Source organism: Ruditapes philippinarum, unplaced genomic scaffold (genome assembly GCF_026571515.1).
Source record: "Ruditapes philippinarum isolate M1 unplaced genomic scaffold, ASM2657151v2 ctg6464_1_1_1_1, whole genome shotgun sequence".
Classification (NCBI taxonomy): Eukaryota; Metazoa; Mollusca; class Bivalvia; order Venerida; family Veneridae; genus Ruditapes; species Ruditapes philippinarum.
Window position 1 is genome coordinate 73,251 of NW_026852770.1, and position 14,471 is coordinate 87,721.

The window sequence follows — 14,471 nt, forward strand, 5'->3', positions numbered from 1 at the left end:
TACATGTATTTGCAATAACATGTGTATGTCAAACAATTTGACAGTTTCCAGTTACTCATCATACGCTTGTCATATTTCTGATAAGACAAAATCATTGACCCAATTTATCAAAGTGTGGATTAATTGATACAGCGTAACACTGTCTTAAATTCATATTATAAATCTGCGTCCTGTGAACGTTCCCTTTGCCTTGTTGATCTTTATTCTCGTTTATTTCTATAAATATAAATTGCAACCACCATACATCTAAGTATCCTCTGGAAAATCAATACAATCACTTAATAATTACCACAGTTCTGTGTTACATAGTTTTATTAAACTCTGACAAGGTAAAAAAAAGTCAAATAAAACAATTAGGGAAACCAAATTAAAATGTTATATTAATACTTAGATGTATGGTGGTTGCAATTTGATGATATCCATGATACCCCCCTCTCTCTCGATATAACATTGTTTTTATACGATACAAATTTCCAGTCAATGGCATAACACGTTTTCCCCGTGATCTTATTCTCTTTATATTATTTATTTGCCAGCCGATGTTTACTCTTCACGTTTTACCCGTGACTCAATACTCCTAACTTACTTATATCATCCATGTCTTTTTTCCTCTAAATATAATAATAGCTTCCAGAGTCGTTTCTTAGTTTGTATTATGCTTTATGTTTTTATGTAAGATATAATGGGACAATAATGAACACAAAAAAGGCAGCTATATCTTCTCAATATATAATAAATTGTGTTGACATTTATATATTCAATAAAAAAAAATATGCAAGAATTGTCTTACACTGGATAATTTTGCACTGGAAGAACTCGGCTCTAAATAAAATTTGTGTCGTTCTGTAAGCACAAATTGATATCAGTAATATTCTCTACCTTAAATCAACAAATAGCTCGATGCTTGCAGGAAATCAAATTTTATCAGTCTCTCTATTGTGTTGTGAGAAGAAAACACTTTATCATTATGGCGCTGACTAAAAGGACAAATAAGAGATAATTGAGTTTGTCAAGAAGATGCTATTTCAATATAAGTGTATGCAGTTGTATAACTTAATAAGCAACTATTTCTGGTATGTGAAAAGGCCTATCCTAAGGACAAGGGTTATTTGTTATTTTAATAAAAGCAACAAGATTGCATTTGTGAAAAATGCTATGCCACCACATTAATACATCACTTAATAGTAGTGAAGGAACAGATTGTTTTTGTCTCTATACAATTGAAGATTGTCATAATGCATAGATCCCTGACCTATCTAATTCTTATTATCAGATTAGTGGTTAAATCTATCGTTATTCAAAAAAAAACGATCAGAGTAGGAATATATCAATGCAGTCGAGTCTACTGAATTTAGTGGTGAAGTTCATATTTCACACAGTCTACATTTCATGACTACATCAAAGGACAACACAGTAAGACACTTTGTGAAAATCTAGGTCAGCTGATATCAAAGTTCACTTTACATCTTAATCTATGCACATGGTTCAATTTTCATAGCCGTACATCAAAGTACAAGAAAGTAGGTCACATCATCAAAATCTAGGTCACCTGATATCAAAGTTCAATTTTACAACTAAAACTGTGCAATTGGTCAAAATTTCATTGCTGTACATCAAAGGACAAGAAAGTAGGTCACTGGCCCCTTGGGCAAGGCAAAATCTTGACACAAGGGTTTAATTCAAAACAATCTTGATACAGGTCCACCAAACAACATTTCATGTCAAATATCTAAGCTGTAGCTTTCTCCAATTCAGAAAACATTTGTTTTAGTGTCTGTTTTTACTATGTATATATAATGAGAATCAATGCCCCCAGGCAGGTCAAATTTTGACACCAGGGGAAAAATTTGAACAACTTTGGTAGAGGACCTATAGATGATATTATATAGCAAACATCAAAGCTCTATGCCTTGTACCTTCAGACAAAAATATTTTTTTATCTTTTTAAGTTTAAGTTTTTACTTTATACATATAAGGAAAACTATCGTCTCTGGGGCACTAGGGGCATAATTAAAACAACTTGAGTAGAGGAACCCATATATGATATTATATACCAAATATCAAAGCTCTAAGCCTTGTGCCTTCAGACAAAAATATTTTTATTTTTTTACTATATGTACATAGTAAAAATCAATGACCCCAAGGGGTGGGTCCCATTTTGACCCCAGGGCTATAATTTTTACAATCTTGCTAGAGGTTCACTACTCAACATTTCATGCAAAATATCTAACCTCTAGCCTTTGTCAATTTAGAGAAGATGATTTGTTAAGTTTTTAATATATACATATAAGGAAAACATATGACCCCCCGGGGTTGGGCTAATTTTGACACTAGAGGTGAAATTTGAACAGCTTTAGTATAGAACCTAAAGACGATTTCAAACAACAAATTTTTAAGCTCTAAGCCTTGTACCTTCAGACAATAAGATTTTTTTTATTTTTTTTACAATATGTAAATCAATGACCCCCGGGACGGGGCAAATTTTGACCCAAGGGCTATAATTCGACCAATCTTGGTAGAGGTTCACTACACAATGTTTCATGCAAAATATATAACCTCTACCATTTGTCAATTGCTAGAAGATTTTTTTTTAAGTTTTACTATATACATATATGGAAAACCTATGACCCCCGGCGGAGGGCTGATTTTGACACAAGAGGCAAAATTTGAACAACTTTGGAAGAGTACATATAGATAATAACACATACCAAATATCAAACCTCTAAGCCTTGTACCTTCAGACAAGAAGGTATTTTAAGTGTTTACTATATGTACATATAGTGAAAATCAATGACCCCCGGGCGGGGCCGATTTTGACCACAGGGCTTAAATTTGAACAATCTTGGTAGAGGTCTACCAGACAATGCCTTATGCAAAATATCTAAGCTCTAGGCCTTTTGGGTCTTTACAAGAAGATTTTTTTTAAATTTATTCTTATATTTCCTTTTGGTTGCCATGGCAACCAGACTTCTGCATGGAATGAAATTCTTTACTAGTGGTTTTTTACATGAAGATTTTTTAAGTTCACTATATAATCTATAAAACGCACACACAAACACACACACGAACACACACACAAACACACAGGTGAATCGCTATATGCCACCGCATCGCAGATGCTGCGGTGGCATAAAAATGTGTACATTTGTATTTAGAATGAAAATTTAATATGTATATGATAACCGTTTGTCATGGGATGGAACAAACGCCTTGCATTTAAAGCTGCACTCCTCCATATGAGCCAAAATATTTCAAGAAAATCAATATTTGGAAAAATGTACAGGTAACAATATTGAAGTTATTTTTTACATGTTCTGTGCGGTTTAAGACTGATTTTGCAGTATTTTAGCACCGAATTTCTACTGCGTTACTCACACAGTAAGTGCTGCTTTTGCATATGTGAACCACTTTTGCTTATTTTCTCGGATTGTAAGTGCCGATTGCAATATGTTAATAACTTTATTTTGTTCACCTCACTATATAACTTTATTTTGTTCACCTCTATATATTCTACCTTTGAATACACTTCCAAAACTTTCATTTAAATTAACATGAATCTGGAGGCGCGCTGCTTTAAGGCCTCAGGATCACCGCAGCAGGATCACATCCACGGATGATTCCAAGTTTAAATTTTCACTATTTCATTAAACTGCTTAAATCAATGCTAAGAGGATAGCTTACACTCACAACTTCCGTCCATAAAAAAGGCTTATTCAAACTAAGACTGCAACATTTCTCTTATAAGGACTATTTTTTTCCAATTGTCTTTTCTCAATGCTGGTACATATACATCTACATCCGAGAACTAAATGACATAAGCCTAGACTTTATCCACTTTTTATAATCACATTATCCCAGACAGATTCAATAAAGGAGATGTCAATATTGAGTAAGTGAGATGACCGATACGAGTAAGCAGAGATAAACTGAAAAATTCTGTGCGTGCAAAATGGTGTCCCTCTATATATACTCGTATATCTACTTTTCCGTAAATGCCTTCAGATTTATTTTATTCATGTTTTTTCCGGGGGAGGAACTGTTACACGGAGGATGGAGTTCTTATGCTAAGTTCTTGTGATAACTGTACTACATTTCATTATGATTTAAAACCTAATTAAATAATAAAAAAACGCTAAAACGTGCCGTGATTTAGCGCAAGAAACACACTGGCAGTAACAAAAGTTATCATAAGAACTCTAGGACCTTTGAAAAATCGGGTATAAATGTGTTAACTGAGCCTTTATGTTTGCAATTTTGCATTATAATTAGGTAATAATTATGTATGGCAAGAATGAAGACCAGAAATAAACAGGTCAATACGTGCAAATTGTCAAATAATTTGGAAATTTACACAAAACTAGCTGATTTAAGCAAGCGGCGATGAAAAAAGGCCTATGAATTAGTTTTTGACACATAATACAAGATGTAAGGCACGCTTTATTATTATATTATTATTCTAAGTTTAATTTTGTTCCTAAAACTCACTTTTTAAAGATACATTACCATTTCCATTTTTGACGAGTGTTTTTGTAGTATATACAACTGTTTACCGACGAACTCCGTGACAGTTACAAAAAAACCTGACAAACTATCATAAGAACTTCATCCCTCGTGTAACAGTTCCTTCCTCGTGTTTCCGTTAAGTGGCAATAACTTCAAGATTTAGCGCCGTATAATATACTCGGCTAAAATTTGCTTGTTACGTTTTTGAGAGGTCAACTCCATGCATTGTAAGTTCTTAAGATTAATGTATATTATAGCCGATGTACAGCAATTTATACCTCATTAACGTACATTCAGTTTGTTAAAAGTCCATTTTTTTTTAAATCAAAACACAAACTCCGGCCTGAAAACTTGACATTTTATTTCAAATCTTATAAGTGCACTTCTCTATTTCGTTAAATGTTGACTTTGTCTACAAAAATGTTTTAGTTATAATGATTTAGGAACAAACCGAACACTTAATTTTACACAAAGTCATCAGCAGAATGTTAGGGTATTCAACTGTTTATAGGATAGCCTATAGGATTTCACATTTCAGACATTATTTACATAAAACCAATCACTAAGTTGTCTAGAATACATCACTTGAGACTTATTACAACCTAAACCATACGCCAGACTGGCGATCTAGTATTTTTAATTCAAGCTGCTTTTTACATGGAATTATTTAATTATATCATTTAAGAATAAAAATTATTATTCAGTTAAACAATTTAATGACTGCTTTAAAAGATATTGACATTTGAAGCTTTTAGAAAAAAAATGTAGGGGCAAGGGACATTTGTAAAGACGAAGAAAAAAACACTTATTTTCTTTCTAGTAGATAAGCGTTTAATTTAATAATTTATCAATTTTCTTTATTTCTTTCTTTCTTTCTTATACAATTATTTCCCAATTTAGAATTTTATTGTAATTATACAAATGTCATTTTATGTTTAAGAATTGATATCGCTTTTTGCAGTGTCTATTGGCTATTTAACAAGGTTGGGAGTTTTGATGTGTAGGCAATGACCACGAAGTGCCTCCCATTAAGTATATACATGTATAACAGCATGGTCATTGTAAATCAAGACATAAATGCATTAGTTTGCAAAATACACTTGATGATTGTCTTGCATAAATACATTTGCGATATAAAGCAACATTTAGCGTTTAGTTTAGGTTTTAAATTTTATTGCGACAATACGCAACGATATAGTAACACAATACGATTTATCTAATAAGCAGTACATTAACCATTTTAAATCTCGTTGTATTCTAATTTTGGTTTTTGCAGAAGTAGAAAATGCTGGTAAAATCAAAACGTCTAGTACAAATGTATATTACATAAACTTAGACTTTGTCCTCTTGTTTACAATCAGATTAGTCGAAAAACTGACATAATTGGGGGTGTCAATATTGCATACGTGTATTGTTCTAAGGATTTGAAGCATTTAGTGTAAGGCAAATCCTGCATATGACCTGTGATTTAAATACTGTACCAATAAAAGCTGAAACGACAAAATCATACACAGAGAATGTATTTTTATAAACTTGTAACTATCAAAAGTAACACAGTTCAACTGGTTCTCAAGTGACCGCTTATGAGTTTGCGCCACTGTGCCGAAAAGTCATATACATACACCTAAAATGTGACGTCACATATGAAAACATCAAAACAAGCTAGCTGAAATTAAAAGCAGGGTTTCTAATACAGATGTATTTTAATTTATTTATAAAACGTAACAAATAAATCTATTGCAAATCTTATTTCATTTATCAACAAGTTTATTTATTTAATCTCAGCACATCAGTTTATCAAAATATTTATTTATTTATTTGTTTATTTATTTATTTGTTTGTTTGTTTAGCTATCTATTTATGATCAAATACTTATTTTTGTATAAAAGTAAGTCTATCATCAAATTGTCCATAAAAAGACCGTACAGAAGGTAAAATATTACAGGTATCGTTAATTTGTTTTAGTCATAAACAGGAAATTAGCTTTGACAGAAAGGAACTACAATAGTACGTTCATGAAATGATCAGTGTTTGCTGGTTTTATTTCACCTTTCATACATCATTGGCACAGCATCAATCAAATATTTGTCTACTTTAAATCGTTTGGGTAATTGGACACCTAAATCATTTTGCAGACTTCCGAACCAATATTATTGCCTTAATTTGAGACACTATTTATGTTTAATTATTCTGTCATATCTTAAGCAATAAATTATTATATCATAATGCATTTGTATAAAACAGTTTTTGACATTTTCAAGATATTAATTTATCTGCAATACGTATAGACCGAACAGAACAAATCATTTGTGTGTTTCTGTCTTACAACAAATATTTTATTTAAAAATGAAAACATTAACTATTTTCAGTTTCCAAATTTTATTATGAAATGTTGCAAACGTCGAGAACCTTCAAATTTTCTCGTCAATCACATCATTGTTTGCTCTACTGTTAAAAAAACAAGAACAAAATCGATGCCTTGGCATGCTTTTTTATATAATTTCAGTTTCTTGTTTCTTTGATGTCATAGCCTGTACTCACACACGTTTCACTTGGCCGTTACTAATAAAGTAATTCATATCCAAGACCAACGTCTGTGTATTTCAAAATAGACGATTTGCATTCGTAGATTGTTTCCAATTGTTTTCAATATTCTTTGACAAAATCTTGAGGTAATTGTGTTTCTCTAACTTCTGAATAGGATTGTGAATGTATATATTTCATCGTGAAGATCATTAAGCTTCATTACAAAAAAGACAAAGTTAAACCCTGGTATTTTCACATGTGTGTAATATCAGAACCTGCATCTTACAATTGCCAAAATATCAATTTAATTTATAACACTTGTGTGGTTTGTTGCTATGTACGATACATAATACTATTAACATAATTATTTATGGTAGAACAGACATTTCATTATAGACCAATTCACGTTAATAATACTTGACAATGTTAACGTATCGCATGCTCGGTCAATTTATTTCCTTCATAAATACGTTCTAGGTTCTACATTATGAAAAGCTCTTAGGCACATACTCATTCAAGCCATCTGCATATATTTCATGCTCTATAAAAAAAACTCTCAAAAAATCATGTAAATATAATATATAATGCAGGCGTAAATCTGTCTGGTTATGGGTATAAAAATAAATCATTGTAAATATTATACTCAGGAGAGCTGTATCAGAGACAAATTGCATCCAACTGAAGCAAATATTAGGAGCATGTGTCAATATTGGAAAAATACTGCATAACCTTAGAATGTTGATATGTGTTATAGAAAATGCACCATTCAGCGGGTTGTAAACATGAATGCAAATATTTCTATTTGAAGACAATTTTATTATACCAATAAAGAAAATTCAGCTGATGTCTTTGTCATTTTTGTAAAGAAAATCCATCCGTCATAAAAGCTATTGAAATAACATTCGTGTGTGCCAAAAAGTATTATCATATATGATTTTTTTCAGCTTTAATGTTCGTCAATACTAAAAACTTCATTTCGTGCAAGCATCCCTGTATTCAGGCTTCTTTTTACATGTAAACCAGAGAAAAGCTGCAACTATTTGCATAGAAGTTTATGGTGCAAAATAGAATACAGCATGTCAAATAGGGAATAGCTGATAGAAACCAAAAAAAAAAATACTTATATTAATCAACCATTGGAAAAAATAAACATTTAAAGAATGTTACAGGAAAATGTAATTTTCAAAGAGACGGATATACATATTTAACGTTATCTCAATGTTGTGATATTGTTGATGGCAATCCTTTGCTCTGAGGATTGAAAGCCTGAATGCCGCTTAAGCTGTAACTAGTGGGCATGGCAGATACCTTTAACATTTCATAAAATTAAATATGATTAATTATTACAGCAGAGTCTTCAATTTTCAAATACTCTCGACGTATCTCCTCTTTATTTTTTTTATTAAAATTGTTTTCAAGTATCGCTATAAAACACAATATAAAAGCCCGAAAATTATATCGCAAAGGAATCAATTCATCTATAACTCATTTATGAATAACTGAAATATTGTTTTCTCTGATAAGTAAGACATAGATCACACGTATATTAAAAATTAAAATGTTTATGTTTCTTTAGTCCAGTAAAACAGGAATATGACTATTAATAGCCAAAACAATACAATCACTGAATGAGTATAACCGCTTCTCATTTCACTTTGAGGTTTTACAAAGGAAGTATGAAACTGACTTATGTAAATTATCTGTAATAAATGTATAGAAACAATATTAAAATGATTCCTATCTAATAAGTCTTCATTTATTTTAATTTAAGTCTCTCGTAATATGCTTTTAATCAACTTAAACGAATTATTTTACGATAAAAAATGAAAATTTAACATGATTAATATGATCCGTTCTTTTGATTAATTATTATTAATGTTCTTTGGGAATAGTTGTTAAATCCGTTTACTACATTAGATCAGAAACACTGCGATATTTATCTGGTTTTATCAAGTAATTTCAGTCTTGATTAATTGCATCACATGCTTGAAAATAATCGATAGTTCCATTTACATTTTTGTTTCATAAATCAAATTACCATACAAAAATGTATCATAGGAAAGAAATAACTTTTGACTCAGTTACATAAGCTTAACACGAATTAATATTTAATTAATTGAGAAACAACTCTTTGACAGGGGTTTATTGTGCTGATTCGGTCAATATTAAACAGGTAAAAAGAATCGGAAGAAAGGGTGATCCCTCGGAAGCATAAATCACAAAATAAATACAAAAAAAAGTTCAGACTCGGTTTGACTGAGTCTGTACATGAAGGATAATGAAAAAGTGCATCATACTTTTAACTATGTGTATATAGGTTTAGTATGAAAGTCTTTTGATAATAGATAAACTAAAAGATAAACTAGATCATTGCAAAGATGATAGTAGATAATAGATAAACTAGATCATCGCAAAGATGATAGTAGATAACATTAAAGTTAAAAATATAAATTGAACATTCTATCCTTTGAGGCAGCATACTTCAAACCGGGCGATGTTAATGCCAGTTACATCGATAATTATGTAATAGATATACCATTGCTGCGTTGACGATTTCTGGGTTTGCGTAAATTATACCATAATCACGTGACCTTTCCTATGCCTTACCCTTACGAGACGAAGTCGAGTGAGGTTGCATAAGAAAGGTCACGTGATTATGGTATAATTTACGCAAACCCAGAAATCGCCAACGCACCAATGGTGTATCTGTTTTAACCTATAGCTCCGCCCAGAAACACTTACTCCTTCGATCTTCAAAACTGAAAATTATACCATAGTCTGGGTATGGTATAATTTACGGTTATTGGAAATTATACTTGGAAAAAATTTACATAAGAAGCGCTGAAGAGCTAAAGGTTAATACAATGATGTTCTTAAATAACTTTCAGTATACTGATTACAATATTTTATCCTGTCACTGCCTACTGTTAACGCTGATGTTTATATCTCTTTCATTTATGATTTATTTTTCGAAAAATCAAAGCACTTCGTTGAATGTTATTGTTACTTACATTAAATTAAAAAAAAAACTTTATGATTAATGTCAACGATATAATTCGTCATATTAGACAGTGTAAAGGTAAAAAGAACACCCAAGAAAAAGCCCTACCCCCCCCCCCTCCCCTGGACTTATATATGAAATAGTTTGCATAGTCCCTGTTGCTTAACTGATTTAGGAGAGAGTATCGGTTAGTACTGCAAATGGTCTCTTGTCCGATCCCCGAGCAAAGCTCTTGGGCGTTAAGTCTAATGTTCATTTGTTTCAAATCAATTATTAAGAAATCATGTTGGATTCGGAATTGGTCAGTACTGGTTAATTATAAGTAAAACCCGGTAAGGTCCACCTACCACCGAAAATATCACCACACTGGTTTCATATCGGCGTATATATTAAACAAACGAACAATGTTTTCAATGAATAATAGTTCTGTTTTACAAATCTTGCCGTATTCAGTAAAATACATAAGACATCGATTTTGAAAATCATAAATTGTTCGTGTTTTTGTGACTTATTGTTTGCAAATAACTGTTTGATGCAATAAAGTTTTGTATGTTTAGCATACTTTATGTATGTGTCCGATGATTTGAAGATGCACAGGAATGTTCTTCTCATCAATATCGTCAAAACATGTTATTGTTTTTTTAATATCGTCAATGCACATCAAGATGTATTTCTTAAATATTCTCAATGCATGTTATCGTCTTCTTCTTAAATAATAAAAAAGGAATAAAACCCAACCTAGTAACCGGTATTAACATTTAATGACTCCCCTTTGTTCAAAAAGTTTTATTAAGTATTGAGATAGATTGAAAAGAGATATCCTCAGATGACCTATGAACAAAGTGCAATGTAGTAGTAGAGCATTGAAATAAAGGATAAAAGAGAGATACATTTTATCATTGAGTAACAGGAACAAACTATAATGGTTCGTTAAAACTTCAAACTAAACCTTAATGATTTTACTAGAAGTGCTATTCCATAAACGAAGCTAATAAGATAAAACGGGCCTTGTAAGCTGTAAACAAGAATCAGAAATTAGAATCTATCAAAATATTAACAATTTCCTAAAATCCATTACGAAACATTACGATAAACAAACTATCATAGTAAAGAAATCTTATGTTATTTATTTCATAAGTGAAATGTAACTAATTTTTTTGTAGGCAAAATAAACCTAGATAATTAAACATGTGTAAATTTAAGTTTTAATCTTCTCTCTACAGTTTTAAATATTGTTTCGACTGAACGTACACACAGATTCATACAATTTTGATCATATTGTAATACTCGAGGCAAAAGTGCATTGCAATAGCATATTTTGTAGTCTATCAGACAAAGCGTCTCGCAAAATAAATAATATACCTAATACACCATTCAGTCTATTCGACTGCTAATATTGAAACACTCTGGGAAATTTGCACTACAATATCGTTTCATATGCTGGTCCACTAATCATGATTTTAGGAAAATACATAGCGAACATCCACGGTCTAACACAAAATTTCCTAACAGACCTAACAACGCAAACTAGTTCTCACTCAAAACTGCTTAAAAACCAGCAATTTAAAAAAAGAACAAATTTTTGTTACAAGTGTCCAACAAATTACTACACATTCAAACTTTAAAAGTAGCGTTGGCTTATAGATTTGTCAATAAATGCACACTCACAAATTACGCGGATAAATATGATTTTAATCAATGAAAATGCTATTTTTAGCGATGTCGATTACCGAATACTACACAAATAAATCTGACTGCCGAGTAGTTGAACATATAGTTTCTACATGTTGGACTGTTTGGGCGAGAAGATTTTTGCTAAATTATTTACTTAAATTTTAAACAACAGGTTTACCCTGAACAAAATACCTCGAAATTACCCTAACCCGAAATGCAATGGAAATTCTAAATTTAGAATGACTTGATTTTATTCAGCCTTTGTTTTTAAAACTTCTCCGTGGTGCAGGGATAACGCGCTCGTCTGGTGTGTGAGAGGTCTGGAGTTCAAATCCCAGTCGAGTCAACATTTTTTTAATTCTTTTTTTAGTGTCTTTGTTAAGGAAATAGCCACGATATGCAAGGATAAAGTGTGGCTATCATAAAAAATGAACATAAATGATTTTTTGATACAACTCTAGTTATGCAAAATTCCGTATGTATCAAACTCTGGTGCCATGCAAGATGAATTATAGTACATACAAATAAACTTATACAGAAAAACACATACAGATATACAGTACGATTTAGATTGCAAAGATCAGAAAATACCACAGAGCTTGCAGACCTTTGATTGAAGATGCTATCTGTGTCAATATTGTTATTTGACAACAATACAGAATTATATTATATAAACATGAACTATTTCAGCAGATTGTCTATCAATATATTAAAAGGTAATATAATAGAACTCACAAATGTTTTAGCTCTGAACTAAGAGTATGATTGTTTTAATATAAATAATATTTATAAGTGGAATATGAAAACATATGACCAGAAATATCCTGACACAGGAATTCAGAAGTTTTCAAAATAATTATAGATCAATGATTTGATCAGTTGATAAATCTACTGTTTATTTTGTTAGTTCAGTTCAATAGTCAGTAAAGAAAATCAAAATAATTAAATAAAATAATTAAATAATTATAAACAAATATATCTTGAATGACAATGTCATTTCACAAGATTTACTTGAAAACTCAATACTTAATAGTCAAAATTACATTCATAAATTTCGACACATCATCATTACTTTCAAAATTACAACAAGGTTGATTTTTCAAAGTTTTTAAAGACGAATCTCTGTGTCATACATGAAATAAGTTGCTGCTACTTTATTGGCTAGGTTTCACGGCGCACCAACACAGAAAAGGTCATATGGCGACTTTCAAGCTTTACTAGTGCATTATTTTTGGCATGAACAGGCACGTGCGCGGAATTACCAACGTTTCGACAGCTAGCTCACAGGAAAGACTCCAAAGTCTATGTCGGGAGGTAAACCACAAGAAGTGAGGGGCAAATTGTTTGACGTTAACAACACAGACGCCCCAATTTATGTTATTTATTTATCAATTTAAATTGTACGAGATATTTTGCTATGTGAAATTATCATTCTAGAGAGATATACAACTTACTTGTTGCAGCAAGTTCAAAACTGTCCTTCACATGAATTACTTCTATGAACGTTGATAATCTGAACTTCTCTTCTTGACGTTGATTAAAATTCTTAACTGCAAACAAAAATCCGGTCTTCGCCTCTTGCTCATCTTTGTCAAAGATAGAACCTGAAATGCAATGTTATACATTTAGAACCGTTCTAGTTAATATTCGTTTTAGATGGGCATCTCATTTTAGTTGGACAACATCTCAGACTACTGGTATTGTCGTCAACAAATGATGACGTAAGGTCTGCTGTTAAATAAATGTATGTATGTATAGTTTATATAGTATATAGGACTAAAATGTAAAATGAATTGTTTTCATAGTTTGAAACCTTTAGTTAGATAATTACATACACTATTGTAACATTTTTGTCATTGTCTAATGTATATAACTAAAACAATGTTAAAGTTTTTGATATTTTATTGCATCTTCACCTGTTTATGAGTAAATGTGTTATTTTGACATAGTAGAGCCGTCGTTCAACAAAACTTTGCAAGTACCAAAACAATACAATAAATAGTTTGACAGTTGACACCTTTCAAACAAATGAATGGTCCCTACAAATGTATTAACAAAACTTGTTCGTTTTCTAAGACAAACATCATGTTATCTTTTGCACCAAGACCTAAGCTTGTCCAATTCAATTTGAGAAAAAGTGTGGGTTAATCTTCTTCTTGCCAGTAATAATTAAACGTTCCGAGATCATTTACCTGGTACACATAGATACATAACAATATTTTAGAGTATAGACTGAATAGAGAATTGTTTTATAGGTAAACTGGGTGAGTGTGAAAATAGTTATCTAAATCACTTTTTTATAAAAACTGGTAACTTTTGTGGGTTGTTTATTTGATCTGCTCATGCTTAATATATTAAATATTTGAAATGCCTTTATCTTATGATAGCATATTTGTTATGTCATCGATTAGGATGACCCAAGTTAAAGTGATCTAATATTCTTAGGTATGTTATTATTAGATGTTCGTGTTTATAAAGTTAAGAAGACTCCCGTTTCTAATCAATAGTAACCTACACACAATCGGTTCTTTAAACAAATTTGTCTGCATCGGTAAGATCTTATCTATGAAATAGTCGAGAATAGAAACCTTCAAGGTCGGCCAACGCGACAAACTGTAATAAATATCATCTTTGATAGTATTAACGTCCGATTATATCCCATTGAATGAAAACATGATATCTGCTTGAGTATTTCTGTTAACAGACCTAGAGAATGAAATGTATGCTTTCGTAAATAAGATCGCCTTTTATCTACAATTCAATCCCT

General features: G+C 31.3%; 1 protein-coding gene across 1 annotated transcript in view; it reads right to left on the minus strand.

Annotated features, from left to right (window-relative positions):
* Positions 1-13,308, minus strand: part of LOC132724029 (glutamate receptor-like) — a gene marked incomplete at its 5' end in the record, with an annotated part of 41,655 nt that extends 28,347 nt beyond the window's left edge. Inside the window, 1 exon segment of the mRNA XM_060708843.1 lies at positions 13,159-13,308. Within this exon segment, the coding sequence (XP_060564826.1) occupies positions 13,159-13,308 (150 nt within the window).
* Between the last annotated feature and the right edge of the window lie 1,163 nt (positions 13,309-14,471).